Source organism: Excalfactoria chinensis, chromosome 18 (assembly GCF_039878825.1).
Source record: "Excalfactoria chinensis isolate bCotChi1 chromosome 18, bCotChi1.hap2, whole genome shotgun sequence".
Taxonomy (NCBI): domain Eukaryota; kingdom Metazoa; phylum Chordata; class Aves; order Galliformes; family Phasianidae; genus Excalfactoria; species Excalfactoria chinensis.
The window spans coordinates 4,487,833-4,509,657 of record NC_092842.1 but is presented as its reverse complement, the minus strand read 5'-3'; the positions used below and the strand labels follow the sequence as shown (position 1 = coordinate 4,509,657).

At 42.9% G+C, this 21,825-nt stretch overlaps 1 protein-coding gene across 25 annotated transcripts in view; it reads left to right on the top strand.

Annotated features, from left to right (window-relative positions):
* FNBP1 (formin binding protein 1) overlaps positions 1-21,825 on the top strand; it is an 85,884-nt gene that overhangs the window by 12,183 nt on the left and 51,876 nt on the right. For all 25 annotated transcript variants that reach the window (XM_072352999.1, XM_072353000.1, XM_072353008.1 and 22 more), the window contains exons 2-4: positions 14,368-14,483; positions 18,371-18,427; positions 20,983-21,130. In XM_072352999.1, coding sequence (XP_072209100.1) covers positions 14,368-14,483; positions 18,371-18,427; positions 20,983-21,130 — 321 coding nt within the window. The remainder of the gene's footprint in view (positions 1-14,367; positions 14,484-18,370; positions 18,428-20,982; positions 21,131-21,825) is intronic.

Genomic DNA, 21,825 nt, shown 5'->3' with positions numbered 1-21,825 from the left:
GACACAAGTCCCATCCCTACTGTGCAATCCAAGCATCTCTGGGCCATACCTTGCAGGTGTGTGATGTGCATTAAAGGTGAGCAGGGCTGGAAGGATGCAGTGCATGGCATGGAAGGATGTGGGGGTGGAGTACAGGTCTGTATGTAGCCTGTCCCACTTTCTGACTCTCCCTGTCTGGGGAGCAAAGAATCATTTCTCTTGCACCGATGTTTGTTAAGAGAGGTTTCTTTTGTTTTCACGTTGTAAAATAGTTATTGTTCTGAGATAAAAACTAAAGCTAGCTGGTTTTATTGTGTCTTGGATTGAAAATCGATACGGTATGCTGAGAGATACCCAAAATAGATTATTTTTGCTGGAATGGCTGTGTTCAGTGAATGCTCAAAGAAATCTGTGTGTCTCAGCCATGTTTCAAAGAATTATTTTTCCAATAGGCTAATTAATTGCCTTCAAATAAATAGTCATTAAAAAAAATAAATATATATATAGCTACATCAATATTTAATTGCATCTGCTTGAAATTCTCCTAGTCCAGGCTTGTAAAGTTGAGTGTGGATGTTATTCACATATCCCTGTTCAAAAGAACAGAATTTATTTTCTTTTATGGAGCTAATTATTCCTTAAAGAAATAAGTGAGATGCCTAAATGGCTGTGCTCCAAAGCAACGGGCAGCAGGAAACAGCTTCATCCCTCTCTGTAGGCAGTTATGCTGTAAACCCACGTGTGAATGTCACCAGAAAGCTGCTTTGTGTCCTGCACGGCTGCAAGTCTTGTGTACAACTTGTAGGGTTTTTGCTCCACGTGGTCTCTTACTGAGGAATCCTTTCCTTTGAAATGAAGCAGATGGTTCATTTCCTCCCACAACAGGGGCAGAAAAGAGCAGCACTGTGCTCGCCTTCCTTTTGGATATTCGGCTGTTTGTAATTGCTATGGTGGGACAGCCCAGCTAGCACCTTATAATGTAAGCATTCCCTCTGTTTGCTTTTTTGTTGTGGCGGTCTTGTACTCAACCTTCCGAGATCATCAGAAGAGTGGAAGCAGGATGATGTGACGGTGTATTTCTATTGACAAAACTTCCCTATGTGCGCGCTGTGCACAGCATGCCTTTGTGTGACATGACCTCAGTAAAGCACTGTATTAAGGACTACTCCCGTAAAACATGCTATGCTGTAATACAGGCACTCGGCAACTTTCTGTTACTTCAGTTATGACAATTTTAATAACACTGAACCATAGTTTGTTATGGTTATTGTTATGGTTATTTAACCAATAACATCACCCGTACGTGGGGGTCTCTGCGTTCATCTTTGTGACAAAATGCTTTCTATCATTGTCCCAGCGATCAGCCCCAAGCACAGCAAGCTGCTGTGTGCTGGACAAACTGTAAAGCTCTTTCAGAAAATATCTTTGGCACCTCAGATTTTACAGCCTGCTAACACATTCAGAACACAGGACAAGCAGCTTAAGATCTGAATGAGATTGTTCACCAAACGAATTGGTGCAGCATATTAATTTGCTAGCACTTCTAAATGCCTTCAGTGTTACAAGAGTCTGCAGTGTCACTAAAATACCAGGAGCTTTGTTGGTTCTAAACTACTTAAAAGAGAGTTTTACATTCTTTTCTGCCTGCTGTAGCCTTACCGGCTTTATAAAGAATGTCAAGATCTGTATTTGAAGAATGTTTCGCATTCTGAGCTTAGCAAAGTTAGTAAGAACCTTTTCCTGGTAGTATTAATGGCCTTGGAGTTTCATTCTGCTCTGATTTAGCTCCTTATTATATGAGGCTCGTATTAATTCTTTTATGTAAATGGCCACGGATACATTAATTGCATTGTTTAATAAGCATTTATTCTCTGTAGATAGTTTCAGGATTGATGTAGACAAAGCACTTGCCTTTACACTTAGGTGATGTTAATGAGCTGGGTGCTGTCAGCCTGGTGTTTTGATGCATACTTTCCATTGTGCCATCTGAGGTTTTGAGTTGGTGTTTAATGCTGGAGTGGAACTGGTAGGAAACCGAACTGTTATCTCGTTTTTTCCTTTGTGTAATTTACCGACACCCCCTTCTCACCCCAAAATGGTGGAGATGTCACAACTGTATGGTTAAGAATGGGATTAAAGCATTCAGGGCTGCCCATTCTTTCAGTGATAATAGATGGAGGCAGATGGGTGATACGGGGATGGGCTGTGGGGGACAGGAAGCAGTCAGGCTGGTGTGACAGCCGTGTGGCTTTTAATCTGTGCTCCAATAAGCATTGCTGTAATTTGGCTGGTGCTTTTGTTTCATGTCTGTCTTCGAAGCTAGATTAACAGAGAGGTTCTTCCTGATGTATTTCCCATTAGGATTGTGAGGATGCGCGCTTAATGAAGCTTCATAAAGGTTCAGAACCTCAATCATGGTGTCATTATCATTGGCATAGCATATATTCTAAAATAGCCACTTCTTTTTGTTGAACCCAAGGACATGAGACTGTTGTTTCAGGCAAACTGAATGACCCCCTTTAGCACGGCTAGACTTGCCTGTCCAGGTTGTGAATGGAATGGCCTTGCTGAAGGCAGCAGTTTGCATTTAAAGGATGAGAAATGCTGGATTACTTGAAATGAAATGTTATCTGTTCGTGATGCTTAGGCTTCCAGGTCATATTGGTCAAAAGAGAACCTAATTGTTGGTTTGCTTCCATAAAGCGTTCTGTCTGGCTTGGAGGTTTTGGAGGAAGCCAGGCTAGGTTTGTACAGACACCAGATGCCCTACTTACTTTCTAGAAACTGTAATTTTAGTTTCTGTTGGTTAGTGTGCTGAACTGGAGCTTTGTCCATCAGGGCTCCCAGCCTGGCCCAGCTACACACACACTGTGGCCATGCTGGCTGGGCTGCGGCTCCCCGCGTGTTTCTGGTTTGTCCCCGTGCCCCTGTGCCGGCCCCTGGGTGTGCAGGGGCTGCTGCCAGAGCTGTGGGAACTTTGCTGCTGCTGCTACTGCTTCTTTCATGCCAGCTCACTGAGCATTTCCCACGTATGGATGAGAGAGATGATTGTGTTAGAGCTCTGTCTGTGTTATCATCAACGTCATGCTTAAAGGATAGGGGTCTTTATATCTTCCTATCTAACAAAAAGCAATCTTTCTGCATGAACGGGGTGGGTTTTTTTTTTCAGTGTCTGTGTGACGGTTTTGCCTCTTGGAGATCCATGGCAGCTCAGTAGCTCAGACGTGCTCTCTTATGGCTGCAGCTGGGCCGTATGCATGCTGCCCTATTGCCTGTGAACTTGAAATGTATGTGGGAGAACTTTCCTTTGTGTCGCTGAATGCAATTTAATTGGTGCTTGTTTAGTAGTTTGCCTCGTTAAATGATTCGTTTTTGCTACTGAACAAATGCTTTGTGTGCTTTTGGTGGGTCGGTGTTTTACATGGTATTTCCTCCCCTCTTTATTCCACCTACTTTGGTGCGCTCCTTTAGTATTTGCTGGGATCTTGTTACTGAGAACTGAGAGAGCCTTCTGCTGGGGGCCCAGGGGCACCCTGTGTAGCTCAGAGAGGCTTTAGACAGTGATTACTTTTCTTCAGGTTCAGACTTTAACATGAGCTCACATTGTAATGAAGGAGAGTTGTACCACAGTGTCTGAGGATGAGCGTAAGGGAAACAGAAGTGAGCGTGTGGTCTCTCCCTCTAAGGGAAAAGATGCTGTCACTTATCAGAAGATATTTGTTTCTTGATTGCAGTGGATGTTGTGATGCATAGATGGGTGTTTCTGATTCCTGCTGAGATACATGAGCAGTACTGTTGCCACATAGGTGTGGTTTTGGTCATAATTTAGTCTGTTAGACTTGGATGGATTCTGTGGTCTCATCTTTTGCAGGGGAGGGGAGGAGATGCGCCTCAGGATTCAGCTGGAAGTTTGAGTATTTGATGCAGGTAGGATCAGCACCAATGCTGTTGTTGACATACAGACAAAAAGAAACAGTGCAGTTTGCACATCCAGCAGGGGTTAGTCCCTGCTCTAAAGAGTTCATCACCCATAAGCTGAGATAAGTAATAGGTAATAGGCGGGATGTTAGCTGAATGCCTTGGTTGCTGATTTCATAGCTATAGAAAGCACTGGGTGTTACTGTATTTAAGAAAAACTGTGTATTAAACTCCAGTTTTGTAGTGATGAACTTTGTGTGTCACATTTCAGTTGGGTTTATGCGTAGAGTTACAGACATTTAAAATGCCACATACTCCTGCAAAAAGGGGAAGTGTTGTTCTACTTAGTGCATTAGATTTCCTGAATCATATGTATTTCTGAAGTAAGTAAATAGAGAAACCTTTTGCTCTGGGTGCAGACTATTCCTTGGGTCAGAACAGAAGCACCAGGTCTAATTTCTGGGTTGTAAATGGAATGCAGTGGCAGATAGGAATACTTGAGGCAGAGCAGTAATCTTATTTGGTCCCGAGTGTGAAGTGGCACTTGATAAATTGAGGACTGTATTTGTAATGTTGTGGTATTTAAGATATTAAATGCTTTTTGAACCTCATCTGAAAAGGAGTACTTGAGTCTTTGTCAGCTGTTAGGTCCATTTACTTTGGAAAAAGAGAGGAGGAAGCAGTCAGTTTTGAGATTTTCCCTTTTAATTACAGCATTAGTGAAGGGTTGTGGATGTGATTTAAAGGGACCTTATTTTTTTTGACCTTACATATCTCCATTGCTCCGATTTAAACAGAAGAAAAACCATAGAAAAGCATTTAATGATTTGAGGTGGCAGCCTCCAGCTGTGCAAAATTACAGCACCTTTACAACATCTTTCTCTTCTGAGCTGCAGTGTACGCATCCCATAAGGACTGTGCTTAAGTGAGTTCTTGGAGTGCTTTGCAGCCAGAGAAGGAGGCAAAGAGGGGAAGGGGCTCTTCTGTTCCATTGAAAATAGATAATAAAAGATATCTTTGGTTCATTAGAAACTGCGTAAAGAAGGGATTTAAGACAGATGCTCAATTCTCCACCTGACAGCTGAATTGCTTAATGGAGATGAGAAGATCAGAGATGGACTCTACCAGACATTGCTTCTTTCTTTGTACATAGACCACGTGGGCAGTGTTTAGGGAAGGAGATCTAGGGCTTTTAATTTTCAAAGCTTAAAATTCACTCATGTTGTTGTTTGAAGCGGTTATTTTATTAAAACAAAACAAAAACACACCGCCCAAATGTAACTGTTCCAAAGACAACAAACAGAATGGGATCGAAACTCAGGGTACCAGCTGTATCCTAACACCAAACCTCCTGCTTTGAGGATCCATGGAGCTGCTTGGATACTGTGTGATGAGCTTAGTGTGCTGTAAATGCTGCTCCAGGTCGAAGTGCTGTTCCTGTGGATAAGATCCTAACGTTGTAACTGCATATAATTTGCTGTCAGAGGGCACGGTGGCCTCTCTATGTCTTTATTTTTTTTCTCCAATGCATCAGCATGCTTGTTTGCTTTTCTATTGTAGTCCTCCCTGCAATGGGCAGCAATGCTTGTGTGGTTTGTTGTACATAATTAGCACACAACTGCCCAAAGGGAAAGCTGTGTGGGCAGGAGAACTCATCAGTCTGTATTTTAACAGCTGGTATTATTGAGGGAGGGATTCACGGAGTGGAGGGGGAAAAAAAAAAGAGGATGAAAATCAGTCAACAGTTAATCCAGAGATACAGGCAGGCACCGGGAGATTTACTGGGAGTTACTTCTAGAACTGCCTTTGTTTAAATAACCGAGAATAAAAGAATGGCTGTGTTAAATCGGGGTAGCGGGATGGTGCTGAGGAAGAGTGAAAAGTTGCAACACTGTTAACTGAAAAACCTTCCTGGAACTACAGCTACATATATTTAGCTTTGTTACCACGCTGCAACTCCTGAGGGAGGCAGCTCGGGTCTGCAGCCCGTGATTTATGCCGGCCCAGCAGCAGGGGATGAGCACCAGAGTCTGCCTGTTTTCCAAGCTCTTGTTTATAACAACACACACAGAGGGACGGATCCCCGTGGGTCGGTGCAGCTCGCAGTCTGCTGCTCTGGATACTGTCAGCAAAAAAACAGTCCTTGTCCCTGTCTTCCTCCCTCAGGACAAGCAGAAGGAAGAGGTTAGCATTGTTTGTTTTGTCTCTTTGTTTTTTAAATGAGTTCTGCGGGTATCATTAATGTTAATGATAGAGATGCATCATCTCTCTGGGCCTCAGTAAGACTTAATTGTAATGAGTCTTTATTTAGGCTTTGCTTAGCTAATGAGTGAAGAAACCTATTTGAATTTTAAGGTCTTAATTCTGCTGGCTTTTTCCCCTATATTTATGAGAAATAATCCAATTTAAGTTGGTACCACCAAAAGGAAAAGCAGCACATGCATGCTTATCTGCAGTGTAAGTAGGTGAACGTGTACAGAAATAAGTCGAACGATGGTCTTTAAATATAGTTGGTGTTTCTGACCATACTTCTTGCAATAGTTGAGGTATTATTATTTTGATCTTTAAGAGCTTTCTTATATTCTGGGCTGTAATTTGCACATTATAATGTATTTTGAAACAAAACTCCGTCCCATTCTGGGATTTCTTGTGTGTGTTTTATAAGTGGAATTGTATGCTTGAAGAGAAGCGCTCATTGCTGAGTGGTCTCTTTGTGACAGATGGTTCTCATTGTGGTGAGCTCTTGTGGTGCCTCAAACCTCAAAATGTATAAACTTATTTGAGGGAAATGAATTGCTGCAGCAGCATGGGCATCTATGAAAAGCACCGTGGACACTGCAAATGTTTTTGAGCTGTAGGTGTTTTCTGTATTCAAAGAAAACTAGAATGTTCATTTCCAAGAATATGATGTTTTTGATGCATTGTAAGATGAGTGTTTCCTCTTCTGAGAGATGTATGCAATTTAATTTGAAGCAACTCCCACTGGTAACGGGGGGGTTGTGTCAAGCATGTACCATCACAGTATGGCCTTCATAGGCTGTGAATGAAAATGAAACTCCACCTATATGTTTACCTGTACTAGATGGGCTTATGCTCATCATTGTGTGTCAGCTGGGCCTTCACATCACAATCTCTGTTCTAAGAAAGCCAGGCTTCCTGTTAGCCTTCTGCATGCACAAGGACAGCCTGACTGTCCTTCTCTGTCTGGCTCCCTTTGGTTCGCTTGCTGTTTCTCACCTGTTGCTCACCAGCTCCATTCCAGCTCAGCTCTTCACATCTCCTGTTCCCTCCCCAGCACCATTGCTCTGTGCTGTCTCATCTCACAGCCACTGCAGCAGCCACATCCTCTCGGGTGGCATATCCTCTCACCTTCCTTCCTGCCTGCATGCTCGTGCTGCTGCTTGCCCCATTGCTAGCAAAGCACCGCAAGCGCTACCTCCACATCCTTTGCAGGGTACAGCAGGCTGAGGGGAAGGAAAAGGCTCAGTTTGACACCAGGATATTTAGGTGCAGAGTTTGGGGTCTGTCCGATGTGGGCTTTGCTGGGGATGGCTGTGCAGTGGCAGGAGTGGCCCCTTGGGGCTCAGGCAGCTGGTTTCTGGTCCTATCAGGAGCATCCGCAAGCCAGCACCAGCTCAGCTCACACAAAGCAGTGCTTCCAGCTCATGGCTTGAGCTTTAGCAGGGAGCTGGGCATTCAGCTTATGAGAACTTGGCCAGCAGCAGCTGAACTTGCACAGGGAGGTTCCTGCAGTGAACCATGTGTTGGGTTTTGCAAGGTTTCCATAATGAGTGTCAAAGTGGGTCACCCATGTGAGCAGCCAGGCTGTGCTCCCAGCAACCTGGCAGGCAGAGGTGTCCTGGTGCTAACTGATCCCCACGCTGCTTCTTGGGGAGCTGCTCACTCTCCTACCCCTGCTTGCTGACCTTGCTAAGACTCATTTTGCACTGAGGTTTGCTGTCAGAATCCCTGCTGCAGGGCTCTGGGCATGGTGTAGAATCGCTTCCCCTAAAAGCAGGTGAGCTGTGCTATTGCAACAGACTGGCATTCTAGTTGGAGTTGTACCCATGGAGCTTTAGCTCATCTTGTTCAGTGTTGCCGTTCACCTTGTTCCCCATCAGCCCTGATGATCTCATACTCGAACTGGCCTGGCCTCTGTGTGACTGCAGTTTTCATCGTGCTCTCCATGTGCTGTACGCTCAGCTGACTTTTCTTTCAGTACCTGTTTGTCTTTAGCCAAGTTCCAGTCCAGGCAGGTTAAGGAGGGCAGGGCCCAAACCTGTCTATGAGACAGCACTTCTGCTTCATTGGCAGGAGGGGTCACTCTTGAGTTTGTGGAAGGTGGTGGTTGGGTGGGGATGGAGAGGTTGGTCTCCCTAGCAGGGTTCCTCCCCAGTGCCACCCTTTGTGCATGGCCATACTCATGAAGTGGGGCAACGTTGTTTTAAATCCCAAGTAAACCTGGTGTAAGTTCTGGAACTTGGGTTGCTTTGCAGCTTCAGCAGAGTGCAGAAAGCAAAAAGCCTTTTAAGCCTGAAATGTAGATCGCTTAATTGCTAGTGTTTATTGGAGCAAGTAGGGCTATGAGAGGTGAGTTTATCTGGCAACATAAGAGATTTCAACATAAAACATGATCTGTTTCCAGTCCTGATTGGTGGCTTTTTTCCCACCTGTTTGGATCTCACTCAGTTGCCCAAAAATACAGCAAGGAATATTGGTTCTTTCTCTCATCTGAATCAAGTTCTGGGGAGAATCAAAAGAGATAAAAGAAAAAACCTGTTGGTCTGTATGAAAATGAGTTTAAGGGATGGAGATAAGGAGGAAATAGAGGTGAGAGAGTAAATCTCTGAGTTTTCGGAGGCATTTATAACTTACATGAGGTAGAAATATTTCTGCTTAAGGTGAAGGACCTGTAAGAATTTAATACTTGAAAGTTAAAATGAAATATAGACGAATAGAAAATTGGAAGTAAAAATACGATCATAAACAGCTTTATGAAGAGGGGCCGGATGTGCTGAGCTAATCGTGCCATCAGCCATGCAAATCATCTGATAAAAGCCCAGCATTGTTTGAGCACGAACCAAAAAGAGATGCTCTCCTCTTCCCATCGCTGTGTCCGTGCTGCCAGCCCTCCTCATCTGTGCTGCTCAAAGCAGAAGGTTGGTGTCCTGCGCTGCTCTGTGTGAACAGCATCCACCTCCCACTTGTTCACTGACCACAGCTGACAAGACTGGTGTGGGAAGTTCTCTCTCCTCAGCATTGGCTGAATCAACAAGCACTGCTGCTTTCCTATTGCTGCACCTCTCTGCTTTCTCAGAGCTCTCGCGGGAGCAGCCTGTACTTCACATATTCCTTTTGTTATTAATTTACCTGAAGGCTGTGGCATTTGCATGTGGCTTTATTGTAGGTCTGTGTGGATCTGTGCATCTGAACTCTGTTGTGTTCTACCAGCGCTGTGCTGCTACGTGGGACTGAACTGAGTCTGTGAAGGTCCCAGCAACTGTTTTTTTTCCCCCTTAAATCTGAAGTTGTTAAAATGTACTTCTAAGGAGGGTGAGTAAACAAGTAACTCTGGAAGAAATGCAATGGAATTGCTAATAAGTATTTTGAATTTTTAATGATCACGTGTCTCTTCTTATGTTGCTGGATTAGAAATGTAGGATTATGCTGAATACAGAGGCTTTGTTCTGCTGTTTGTAGCTCTGAATTTGCAGCATGCACATCCACTGCTTTGTTTTGGCTGTTAGCTCCTGGCTGCTGCTACCTGTGGGAGCAGTGGGAAGAGTGACAGCATCACCTGCTTATGGGTACATCAAATACGGCTGCCCAGATCTGATCCCAACAGATCTGAACAGAGGACCTAACGATGTTTGCACAAGAAACCAAACTGAAAGCCCAGAGCTTCTGCTGTACGGTAGAGTTTGACTCCATGGCACTAGCTGTTCTGTTTATGGGAAGTGCTTACCCAAGGCACACGTGTTGCCTTGCTGCAGAGGCCTGAGGTTAGAGCAAGGGGAAGACCAAGGACATCCCTGAATTTCTGCTATAGCTAAAGCTCACTGGTGACAAATTATTGCCATCATTGGGTTTTGAAAGAGTTCTGAGCTGAAGGATTTCACAATAGATGAAAGCTCTCTAGAGATCAGGTCCATAAGGCACTCCCTTCAAAAGACCACAGGAATAACATTTGCGTTATTGCTCAATAATTGGTTGTACTCCATGTTATGCGGCTTAGGAATGGAGAGAGAGCTGTTCTGTGCTTCCTTTATTTCCCTTTTGTTTTTATTTAATGGCTATTTTTCTTCTTCCCAAGAGCCTTTGCTTTGTTGGGGAGTGGAACATCAGGAGAATAGCTGAGGAGTGAGGGAATTTGACAGCTTAAAGAAGCAGTTAAAGCAAGGAGAAGCAAATAGGCAGAACTATTTCCATTTTAAGCATTGTTGGTGCAAAAAGCTTGCAGCTGAGTTTCGGGAAGACTGTATGAGCATGAAGTTCTTTGGGCAGCGATAAAAATACTGGGAGAGAATTAATGGAGATGGAAAAGAAGTCAGAAACACTTTGCCTTTGGGATGAAGTTCTCAATGCACTCTGGCTGTTTGGCTTCCCATGCAGCTTAGTGATGCACTCTCCTCTTTTGAGCTTATATTTTTGTATGCACGTTGGAAAGTGCAATAAGCAATGAAAGGATGTGAGGACACAGTTTGTCTGATGCAGTTTGTGTTCAGCTCTGCAGTTCCAGCCATGTGGGACCTTTGGGGGGGGAGGGTAATGTTTTGTGTTTGGCCCTTCTGGTGCTCAGGGAAGGCACACAGTGTTTGTGCTGGCATGTGTGGTGTAGGTGGGAGCTGCTGGAATCTGACGGAGGAGTTACAGCCACATGGACTGTTTAATTATGTGCGCTTCTGGACCGTCACCCGAAGCTCCACTGTTCCTTGCAGGGAGCTGTTGGTGCTGCAGTGAGAAGTGTGGGGATTTGAAAAAGGAGGAGTTGGGGTTTGGCCCTCTGGAAGGCTGAATGGATAGTAACGTGAAGGCTGTGGTGGGAGCCACATATGTACCTCATTTGCCACTGCGGTGTTTTGCTCAAGAGTGTGTTTGTAAGTCAACTGGCCTCTGAGTCAGAGGAAAGCAGTGAATCCTTCTGCAGAACGTTTTGGTGCTGCTTCTTTACAGAAGACAGGTGCAGGCTGACCTCTTGTCCCCCTGTGCTGCGGTCTGATGAGAGCCTCCTCACCAAATGCTGCATCATGCTGCTTGCCTTGTGTTCTTGCTTTTGCCAAAGAATGCTGAAGCCTTGTGGAATTTGTTTTCTAATGTCTTCCCTCACTGCAACAGTGATCAGAGATGTTGCAATTCCATGAATTGAAGGTTACCTTTGCAACCAAAATATTGCATACCCTCTTTTGTCCCTGTGCTTCATTAGCTTTAGCATAGAGCTGTTGCCTACCTTCAGCTCGCTGAGCACATGGGGGATGCGAGGAGGATGTGGATGTCTTTCCTTTGAAATCTCATGCTCCCAATTTTGCTGACCATATTTCATCCGTAGGAAACACAGAAAAGAGCTGAAAGCAGGATATGTGACCCCAATATAAGACATCACTATGGGGCACGGGTTATCTGTTCACGGTTGTTCTGGTTACCACTCAGTGCAGGCTGAGTTTCTCTGTTGGTTGTATAAATGGAAAGTCAGTGTGTTCACATGGTCAGCGACGGCTGCTAGCCACATTGCTGCGGGTTCACCTCTGCACTGCTCAGCATGGAGCTCGCTTTCTCCAGACCTGACAAAGTGAGGCTCCTGAGGCAGCCCGGCAGATTGATCCACAGCATTGCAGGGCAGAGCGAGTCGGCAGCCTGGAACAGCCTTCAGGTTTTTTTTTCATTCCTTAATCTAAATGATACTTTGAGAGAAGTCTGGGTGGTGGTGGAAGAGCTTTGTATTGCTGGTGGTTTCTGTTCTGGAAAGCACCAGGTGTAGACAAATCTACCAGCAGGATTGCTTTCTGAGGGTGAACCTGCTCTGCATGTGTGCTTGGCATTGCTTGAGCCCTATCCAAGGGCAGGAGTTCCTTGAAAGGCATCCCATCCTAATGGGAACCCAGCCTTTCCTCTTTGGGTATAGTTATAGTGAGATGTTCTGTTTCTTGCTGTTCCTATGGTGTATGTGTGCAATAAGGGTGGTTTAATTTGCATAGAGGGGGTAGTGCGTGGATTCCCCAACCTGAGACAAGTTGGGAGTGTGTATGAGTGTATGTAAATTGTTGCTAATGGACTGTTTTATGGGGTATTTATTTTATGTGCGTGTGTTTATGTTAAATAATGTAAATGGTGGAAGAGCTGAGCGTGGGATAGCTGCACGACCTCTCGAGCAGAAGCCTTCAGAAGGCCGTGTTTGTAGAGCTTTCCTGATGCCAGCGCAGTCACTGTGATTAGGGCTGTGGATGTGAAGCTGAGCAGGAGCTGCCTCATTGCAGAGCACTGCTTCCTCCCTGCAGCCCTGCGGGTGAGCAGAGCTCTGTGCCGTACCCCATCTTTGTTCTCCCCAGCTGTGAAGTCTGTTTGAAACAAGGATTTGTCTACATGCAAATATGTGTTGGCTCAGTGCACGTCTTCACTTCCTGCAGAAAACCTGCGTCCTCTTTTTGAGTGAACGAGGTTACCTTTGGTGTCAGGGTGACTGCAGGCTGTCGGGGCTCTATTCTGTGTCCTTTGGGGTTTTTTTTAGTTGCCTTCAACCACTTTGTATGGCTCCTGGAGCACAAGGCTTAGAAGTTCTGTGCTATTTTGGTATGCGTACACTTGCCCTTTTGCTGTTGTTCCCCCCTCTGGTGCCTTTTTGGTTAACTAAAACTGACATAATTCAAACTAAAGCCTAGTCTGGTTTGGCTGCATGGCTTTGAAGGAGAACCTTATGCTAAACCAAAGCAAACAGAGTGATGCTCAAGTCTGTGTGTCTAACTCCATGCCTATTGCCTGTTGCTTTAACTGCTTCCTTGATAGCTTTACAAGTTTCCATCCTGTAACAAGGCTTTCATCTCTTCAAAAAGGAGTTAAAGCAGTTTTGTTGGCAAGCAGCAGCTTCTGCTTGCAATTGTTTCGCTCAGAGCTGAAGTTTTCTTTCTTGATACCAATCTAACTTACCGCCAGAACCAGAAATGCTGCAGTGCAGTGAGTGGTTATTTGCTTAAAAGCAGCAGATTCATAAACCAGGCTTTGTAGTAACGGTGTTATTTTGTGCCTCTAAGGAAGTGGGCTTGTACTGGTTTGATAATGTTTGATGATAGCCCTGCAAAATGGAAATCACAAGACCAGATCTTCATAGCACAGAAAGAAGCTCTGCTGCTGTCAGAAGCATTCACTGTGGTAGCCAAGCATCTGACCCAAATCCCTCCTTGTATTCGTATTGTTGGAGAACACGGCAAATCTAACCTCTGTGCCACAGATGTACAAAATCTGTTCTTTACTTTCCCTGTAATACATAATGGAGCCAGCTGCCAAGCATTTCAGGCTGATATTAAGGCTTGGTTTGTGTTGTATTTTGGTAAGGATAAGTATGCAATAGAGCACAGTTTAAACCGTTTATCCTAGTGTTGTGGATAACGCAACAACAGTGTGGTGACTTCTGAAATGCTGTATGGAATGGATGGCTGTGGAAGTGTAAATGAAGTAACTAAATTTAAAAAACAAGAGAAAAAGGTAATTTAGATTAACTCAGCATACAGTCATAAGTTGCCTTGGATAATTAATTTGGATTTAGAGTTGCTTAATTTCTCTTGGCGTTTGCAAATCCCAGACGGACTTGTGGAATGTTTTTGATTGAAAAAAGATTCTATTGGAAACATGTGTGACTGTGTTTTTTCAGGGCAACAATATCTGAAGAACAAAGCAGCATCTGTATATGAATGTCGACAGACAAGAAGTCTTGCTGTAAACATAACTAATGTAATTTTGTGGCATCTTTTGTTAACATGTCTTTTATTTTAGAACAAATCATGAGGCTGGAGGGGGAAGTCAACCCCGTTCTGTAGAAAGCTCTACCTGTTCCAAATAGTATTTGAGAGCATTACACTGATGAAGCTGGACTATAAATGTATTTCTTAGACTAATGTCAAAGTTATTAATTAGGTGTAGACCTCGGATTTGCAGAACTTCTAAGAACTCTTCAAGATAAAATGATACTGGTCAGGGAATCCATGTCTTGTCACTTCTTTTGTTATGCATTTGCATTAGAAAACTGGTGAAAGGGCTGGAATTTCTGCAATGGAAGTGAGTTAGAAATGAAAACTGATTATTACTGATCTCATGCTAAGATACAGATTTCTGTTGGTATAAGATCCCGTGCTGCTAAAAAATGTCTGACTGCGGTAATGGAAAATATTAATAATAGTATAAAAAGTGATATGTGCCTTGGAAATTATTTCCAGTTCCCTTGGTTCAATGAGACTAAACTTGTTTTATGATTATTCCTTGCAGGACCAGTTTGACAATTTAGAGAAGCACACTCAGTGGGGTATCGATGTTCTGGAAAAGTACATCAAGTTTGTCAAAGAAAGAACAGAGATCGAACTCAGCTATGCAAAGCAGCTTAGGTAAGTTGGAATGGAAAGGTCTGCACTTAGAGTTGCTTCTGCTAGTGCCTGCAGTCATCTGCAAATGCACGTTGCAGTGGCAGTAAGTTTGCTTAGCTTATAAAGTTTGCTGTTAGATGAAGAGTTTTAGTTTAAAGACCTGAATGCTAAGTTTAATCTAACATCGTGTTCTTGTCTATGATAAAAATCATGTGCTTTGTAACAGAGAAGGTATTTGGGTGGCTGAGGAACATAGTAGGGCTTACTCATGATGTACTCATAGATAAAGGCTTGGGCTTTGGGTGGCATAGCATTGTAATATTCCCCATGAAACTATGACTGCAAATAAACTCTGAAGAGTTTAAGAATTCAACACAACAGTGGTAACTTGCTATAGGACAAAGTTTAGGGTTTTTAAATATAATTTTATTTATTTTATTTTGTCTGACAGACTCATAAACAGTGTTGGAGAAACTGCAGGCCAGAAAGTCAGTCTCAACACTTGGAAATTGAGTCTGTATATGAGTCAGATTGCAGTCTAAGATTTGTATTTTGACAGTTTTATAGTCTTGCCAAACTTCTTGCAATGTGTCTCCCGAACAGAGCAGAAATCCTGTGAGTTTATCTTGAGCAGCTAAATTACTAGAAATTCTTGCTGGGTATTTTCTGGTATGAACTTTGTGTTGAACATAAAGATATGAGGGTATGTGAACCTGCGTCGGAAAACTGTATCAGGTCCAGGGTGAATGGAGAAGAAAGGGGATGAGGAACCCTCCCACAGTGGCTAGCTCTTAACCTGCCCAGCGTGAGAGAGGAGTAGAGCAGTGGTGGGAATGGTGGCTAACTGGGGAGGGGAGCACAGGACTGCCTGACCCCTGCAGTACATCCATACCTTTTGTTCTGTAAATTGTGTGCATTCGGACTCCTCCCATCTACTCAGTATTGGTAAAGAATGAGATCTGTGCTTCTGGTTGATCTGTGTATACACAAAGCACAAGGTCTATTAAAAAAAGAAAAAACAAACAGATTTTTTTGATGCTTTTCTTTTTTTAGAATGGCTTCTGAGATGAGCAATGACCTGTTATTTACTAGGGGCTGGTAGCTGATAATGCCCTGCCTTTTTGGTTACGTGCTTTCTCAGGGGAATGCCACAAGGATTCCCCGGGGTGTCTGCTATGGATATGCAGGAAATTGAAAATGAGTTGTGCAGGAACAAATTGCTCACATCCTATGGAGATGAAGTTGAATTACAAAGGCAGAGTGAGCTGGAAGAAACATAGTATGAGTAAACTGGGGAAGCCCAGCATGGTATCTGTGTGAGTAAGTCTGCCTTACAGAGAATGATACACTTGAACCTCTGAATTTCTTGGGATGATGAATTTTAGGTGTAAGGAGCATAATTGTGAAATCAAGTGAGCAAACAATATGTTTAAGGGAAATGGGAGGTAGGAACAGATAAAGATGTTCAGAGGCTGTGAGCCCCCAAGTTTTGTCTCTTATTCTGACCCAGAATTCCAGAACGAACTTAATCCTAATCTTTTTTTCTCTACGTTTAATTCCATGCTCATAGTTACATTTGTGCCTTCCCCCATGGGTAAGATGTAAAGACAAATAATACGTTCATCTTTGAGGAGCCCTGAAACACAGTGCTGTTTGGAGCCACCTGAGAGTTTGAAGTATATGGGGGAAAAAGGCAAAGCAGACCTGTCTTATGTTGAGATAAAACAGTTCTGGCCATTAAAAATAAAAATAAATCATACATCTGCTTTTAATAAATCTCCTCAAGCCTGTGGCAAACCTATTGTGTGTCACATTGATATAGTGTAAAAGGGATGCAGTGGAGGGCTCACTTACTGCTGCATTTTGTTTTGAACTTCAGCTGGATGTGGACATGTGGGGGCACTGCTGCCAGTGACGAAGTGGTGCTCCCTTGTCCTCCTTGTCTTACTGCTTATTGCACACAAACTGGGCATCAGAAAGTGCCAGAAGTCTAATGTGAAGATGGATAGATAGCTCTGAGGAGGACAGGTTCAAAGAAAAATGCCTTGCGTGTCAGGATGCTTTAGGAATCAAGAATGTCTGATGTATGATAAATGTGGGAGGAAGAACAGGATGTCAAAGAAGTGGAAGTAAGGGAACAAAGAAGCAAGCTGGAAGGGCAGAAGAGTGATGCCGAATGAAAGGCAAACAACTGTGAATCAGAGGGAGGTGCACAGGCTAGCACAATCTTTTCTGAATGGCTATTTTAGTGCTGATCTGTCCTCTTATGTCTTAGTTGCTTCTTTAATCACTGTTAGATTTGAAGGTCATTGCTTTATGAGCTTGAACCTGGGAAGTGCCAGTATTCTGGCCATGACGCTGTAGAACTGCACTCTGAACTTCAGCATGTGAGAGTCATACTGGCTCTTAATGGATTCAGTATCACTTCTGTTTTTTTATGTATCATGGTTAAAATCTTGCATACTGTTTTAATGGGGGGAAAAGCAGATGAAAAATGTAATTAAATCCAAATAAATAGAGCACATGTTTTCTGAGTGCATTACAGGGTACATAGAAACCAATAAGATGTTTAAGTGAGTTGCTAATCCTCACTATATTTTCTGAACCCTTTTGCTGTGAAAGCACGTACTTTCTGCTGGCTTTTGTCCCAGCACAGCAGCCTTTCTGTACCTTCAGAAGCTCAGAAGACAATAGTTTGTACGTCAGAATTAACTGGGTGGCACAATACTGATACTGAAGGGAGGCGTGCATTTGAGATGTGTGAACATACCTTACTGCGCAGTCTTCAATGTGTTTCCTTGTTTTTAACTTTCCTCTTTAAGCAGATTTATGGAGGCCTTTCTATGCTGCATACAGCATTTGTAAGACTTACTGTAATCATGCAGAACAGTTTGCACAATTCTTAGTTAAAACTGCTGTACACAGAACTAGAGAAAAGCTCCTTGTTCCAGAGCATCCTCCTTTCAGAAAAGACACTGGCTGGAATGGAGATGCTTATTTGGGGGCCTCTCAGGAGGAGTACTTATGTTTTGAAGAACACGGCTGTGTGAGATTGACAGCGTTCTGGCTATTGCTGTGTTTGAGCAGATGCTGCTTAATTCCGTAGGGAAAAAAACATAAGTAAGAAATGTGAGGCATTCAACCACTTGAATGTCATTTGGAATCAGTAAAAACAACTTGTAAAGTTAAAAACAAATGGTCCCTATTTCACTGAAAGGTAGCAGAGGATGCAGGAAGGCATAAAGGTCTAAGGATGAGTTTGGTGTGTAGGAGATCCCAGTGCTACAGCACTGGAAAGGTCTTAACTGCTGGGTAAGATTTATCAGCTCTCAGGTTTGCACTGTTTAAAACGTGTGGAGTTATATTTGCTATAGTCCAAGTATGTCTTGTAATTCTGAGCTTTAAGCATCAGCAGGGTGTGCTGAGTGGTACACAGACAGTACGCGTCCTTTAAAGCCTTGATTTGCTGCTGGCTGAGGGCTTGCTTTTAACTTTTAGGAAAATGAAAGCTATATCATAAGGTAGATGTGCTAACAGAGTTCTGTTCAACTTCTTTATTCAAGATACAATCACTGGAAAAGCATATCAGCATTTTAAAATGGAATCATTAGTTGGATATGTAGTGATGAGATGCAATCATCTCTACTAATTGGAATAATCAAAGTCCACGTTTCTGCCAGCACGAGTTAATGATCACAGCAAGATCCCCGTTTTATAATCTCGGTACAGCTTCCCACAGATCTACTAAGATTGCTTCTCTTCCTTGGAAGAGAATACAGCCACGCTTCTAACAGGGAGATAGCTGGTGAATGCGGACCAAAACTGAAGCGTCACTGTTTGTGTGTGCGTGCAAGAACTATGCACTTAGTTTGAAGGGGTTTTTTAATTGTCCTTGTTTTTAATTTTAGGAATCTTTCAAAGAAATATCAACCCAAGAAGAACTCCAAAGAAGAGGAAGAGTACAGGTACGTTCATGCTGTACTGCTAGGTGAGCATGCATGGTAGAGGAAGGGGGGAAAAGCTCTATCACCTGCTGGGATTTGGCTAGTCAAGCAGTGCAGTACAGAGGTTGTTCCTGCTATTAAGGAGTGGAGTTTGAAGGAAGTTTGGATTTGCTCTGTAACTGTTCAATTCCCTTTAAATGTTCTGAGTACTGCCTTTTATTTCTATTTTTTTCTACATACCTTAATATCTTCAAGACAGACCATTCAGTCCTGGCTCATTGAAGTGCATGACCAAACTCTGATTAGCTCCAGCAGCAGCAGAAGCTGCTGTTAATTTTAGCATGAAACTTGGGTAGTCTGTACAAGTATTGAATTACTCAAATGGACTGACAAGGCAGATTAGTATGTTACTTAAGGGATCATATTATAACACCATAAGAGAAGTCAGTGGCTCTTGAAGGGTAGGAGATGTAGTTTGTACAGGCAGCATCCTGGAACAGAGGAACACATGACTGGCAGCCACTAAAGGATGCTGCATCACCCAGCTGCCTGCTTCTGATTTAGATGCTCAGGTTGTGTCTCCCTGGTTGCAAGGGACTGACGGAGCATTTGCAGAGAGCAACTGCAGTGTGAAAGCACAGCTCCTTTGCTCTGTAACACTCGAAATGCATATGGATGATAGTACACAGTGCCATTAAAAACATCCCTTCCCTTGATCAAAGTTTTTCTTTAAGGAGAACTTCCTAGAAGAGAAGCTTCCCAATGGACAGGCTACATGTCAGAGTTATAACCTTTTCCTTAGAGCACTCTGACTTCTTCTAAAATTACTCCACTTCAGTGTTTTGTAATGCATCAGCTCTGAACGAAGGCACCATAGAACGTTCTGACCCTGCAGCCCTTTACTGCAGGAGGCTGCTCTGCTTTCTTAGAGCCTGGCAGCAGTCTTGAACCCTTGACCTTGAAATCTGAAACGTTTCACGTGAGTTTGGATTCACGTCCGACTCATTGGTTGTGTACTAATTTAGATCTTTGGGTCAGGACCCCCTCCCCACCTACAGCTACCTGAGTCATTCATATTAACCAAGAGAATGGCCTTTTTGTTTTGGTTTTCATTTATTTTTAGTAACGTTGCATGGGAATCAGTTATTGATGCTATTGTTTCCTAAAACAGTAATATTTACACAAAGAAGCTCATATTACCAGCACAATGGCTGTTTTTCATTGTATTTGGGATTAGGAAGAAACATGCCTTGGGATAGCTATACCATAGATGGTATTTTGATACCATTCACTCAATAATTTTGAGTTTACTACTAGGTTTTGTGTGTTTTTAACACATCTTCATCTGCTGTAAAAGGATAGTGCAGCTAAATGACTCGTGATGTGACACAGAAGATTCTGTGTGTCCCTTGACCTTTTAAATGGACTGCTCACCTCAGCATACATCCCCTGTGTCTCTAAATAACATCTTGGGGGTTTGTCATGTGGCCTTTGGGTACCTTGGATGCTGCACTGAGATAGTCTAAAATCCTGTTTTCAAGCTTATTGTCAGTCTGCAGTTCTGTCTTTGATCCCCTATCTTTTGCAACGGGGATGTCTCTTGAGGCACCACAGCTTGACTGTGAATGTAGCTGCTTATATTAGTTTGGATCTCTTTTCTTAGGTATTTTTTCCAGTGTTTTTTCTTTATTCCTCTGATGTCTTTCATCCCCAGTCATCCCATTCCTCCTTGTCCTCTCAGTCTCTCCCCTTTTTCTTTGGATCTTCACTGTTGTTGATGTTTTTATTGCAGGCAACTACTATTAATATTAATAGTTCTGCTAGTATGTACAAGTGCAATGCTTCAGAGCAGCTGTCTTCCAGCTGACCAGCACAAGCAGAGGAATTTAAATGCAGCTCTGTTGGCTCACTGCTGAATAGGCCAGTGACATAATCTGCTGTTTTTGAAACTGTGTGCACAGATGTTCATTTCTCCCTTTTAATAATACATGAAATGTTGTACTGGAGATTATCTAATATGAAAAAATAAACCTTGCAATGGAAGGTTTAACTGTAAAATTATGGGTTAATGGTGAACACGTGATCAGTAAACTCACTATCACTCTGAAATGTTAGTAAATTATAGCTAATCTACCTCCAGCTGGCACTTGGAAATGTTCTCTTTCCTGCACTGTGCTACCAAAGGCTGGTTGTGTAGGTTGGATTTTGCCAGGTAGGGTACAGTGGTGACTCTGTGCCGCGGAATGTAGGGCTTGAAAGAGTGTAACTCCAAAATGGTGAGTAAAGATTAGCGTAGTGAAGTCCCAGAGCTGTGCTGATAAAACATCTGGCACTCTGAAAGTGCTGTATTTTAAGAGCCGATGTCAAACTGTCTAAATCAAGATTAATTCGTCAGACAACTGTGAGTGTTTGGGGTAGGCTTTCTTTTGAAAAACTCTTTCATGTGAAACTGTGTTAATCCGTATTTAGTCTCATGCAGCAATTGTAGATGCTTAAGAAGGATTCAACCTCCCTTTTCAGTGTGTATTTCTGGAAAGAAAGGGACTAAAAGCAAAATGCATTTTTGTCCTCTGCAGGTACACATCAACTAGAGCCTTCCTAGCCACTTTAAATGAAATGAATGACTATGCCGGACAGCATGAGGTCATTTCAGAGAACATGACCTCTCTTATCATTGGAGAGTTAACTCGCTATGTGCAGGAGCTGAAACAAGAGAGGAAATCGGTAATGGAATGTTTTTTATTATTCACAATTGCTTGCTACGTAAGACAGATAATTAGTGGTAGTGGAGTTCAATGTTAAGTAAAATTAATCTGCAGTTAATAAACATGAGCTTTATTAGTGAACCAGGCATTAAAAAAGTGGGTTACGTGCCCTGGCCAAATCACTGAACCATTTGAATTATATGTTATAAAATCAGACAGCTACGCCTTCAGGAGAATGCCTGCTAAATAAGGTCAGAGATCCATCTGTGCTTAAGGCTCAGTTAGCCAAAAGCTTCTGTAGTGAAGAGTCCAGCAGCACCATGTGAAGCATGAAATAAACAGAGGAGCTGTATTACTAAACCAATTGAGACAATTAATAGGAAGTTGATTCACGTTTTCCTGCTTCTCAACCAGATCTGATCAACCAAACCTTCTTAAAAACAGACTTCCAATCAGATCTGCAGGGTCTGCTTTGTTTTGGTGATACTGAGGAATCTTTTTCTTTCAACCCATCACTTTCAAGACTGCTATAATTAGGAGTTTGTTAGCGCTGCATTTTAAATAGTACTTTATGAACCTGCGTGCCTGCCACATGAATGTTTAAAGCTGATTAATTTCCATGTCACCAGCTCTGAAAGGCAAATAACTGAGATGTGATTTTATTTTTTCCTCCTGCCTTGAACTCCTGTCCTTGGAATGAGTGGGCACAAAGTA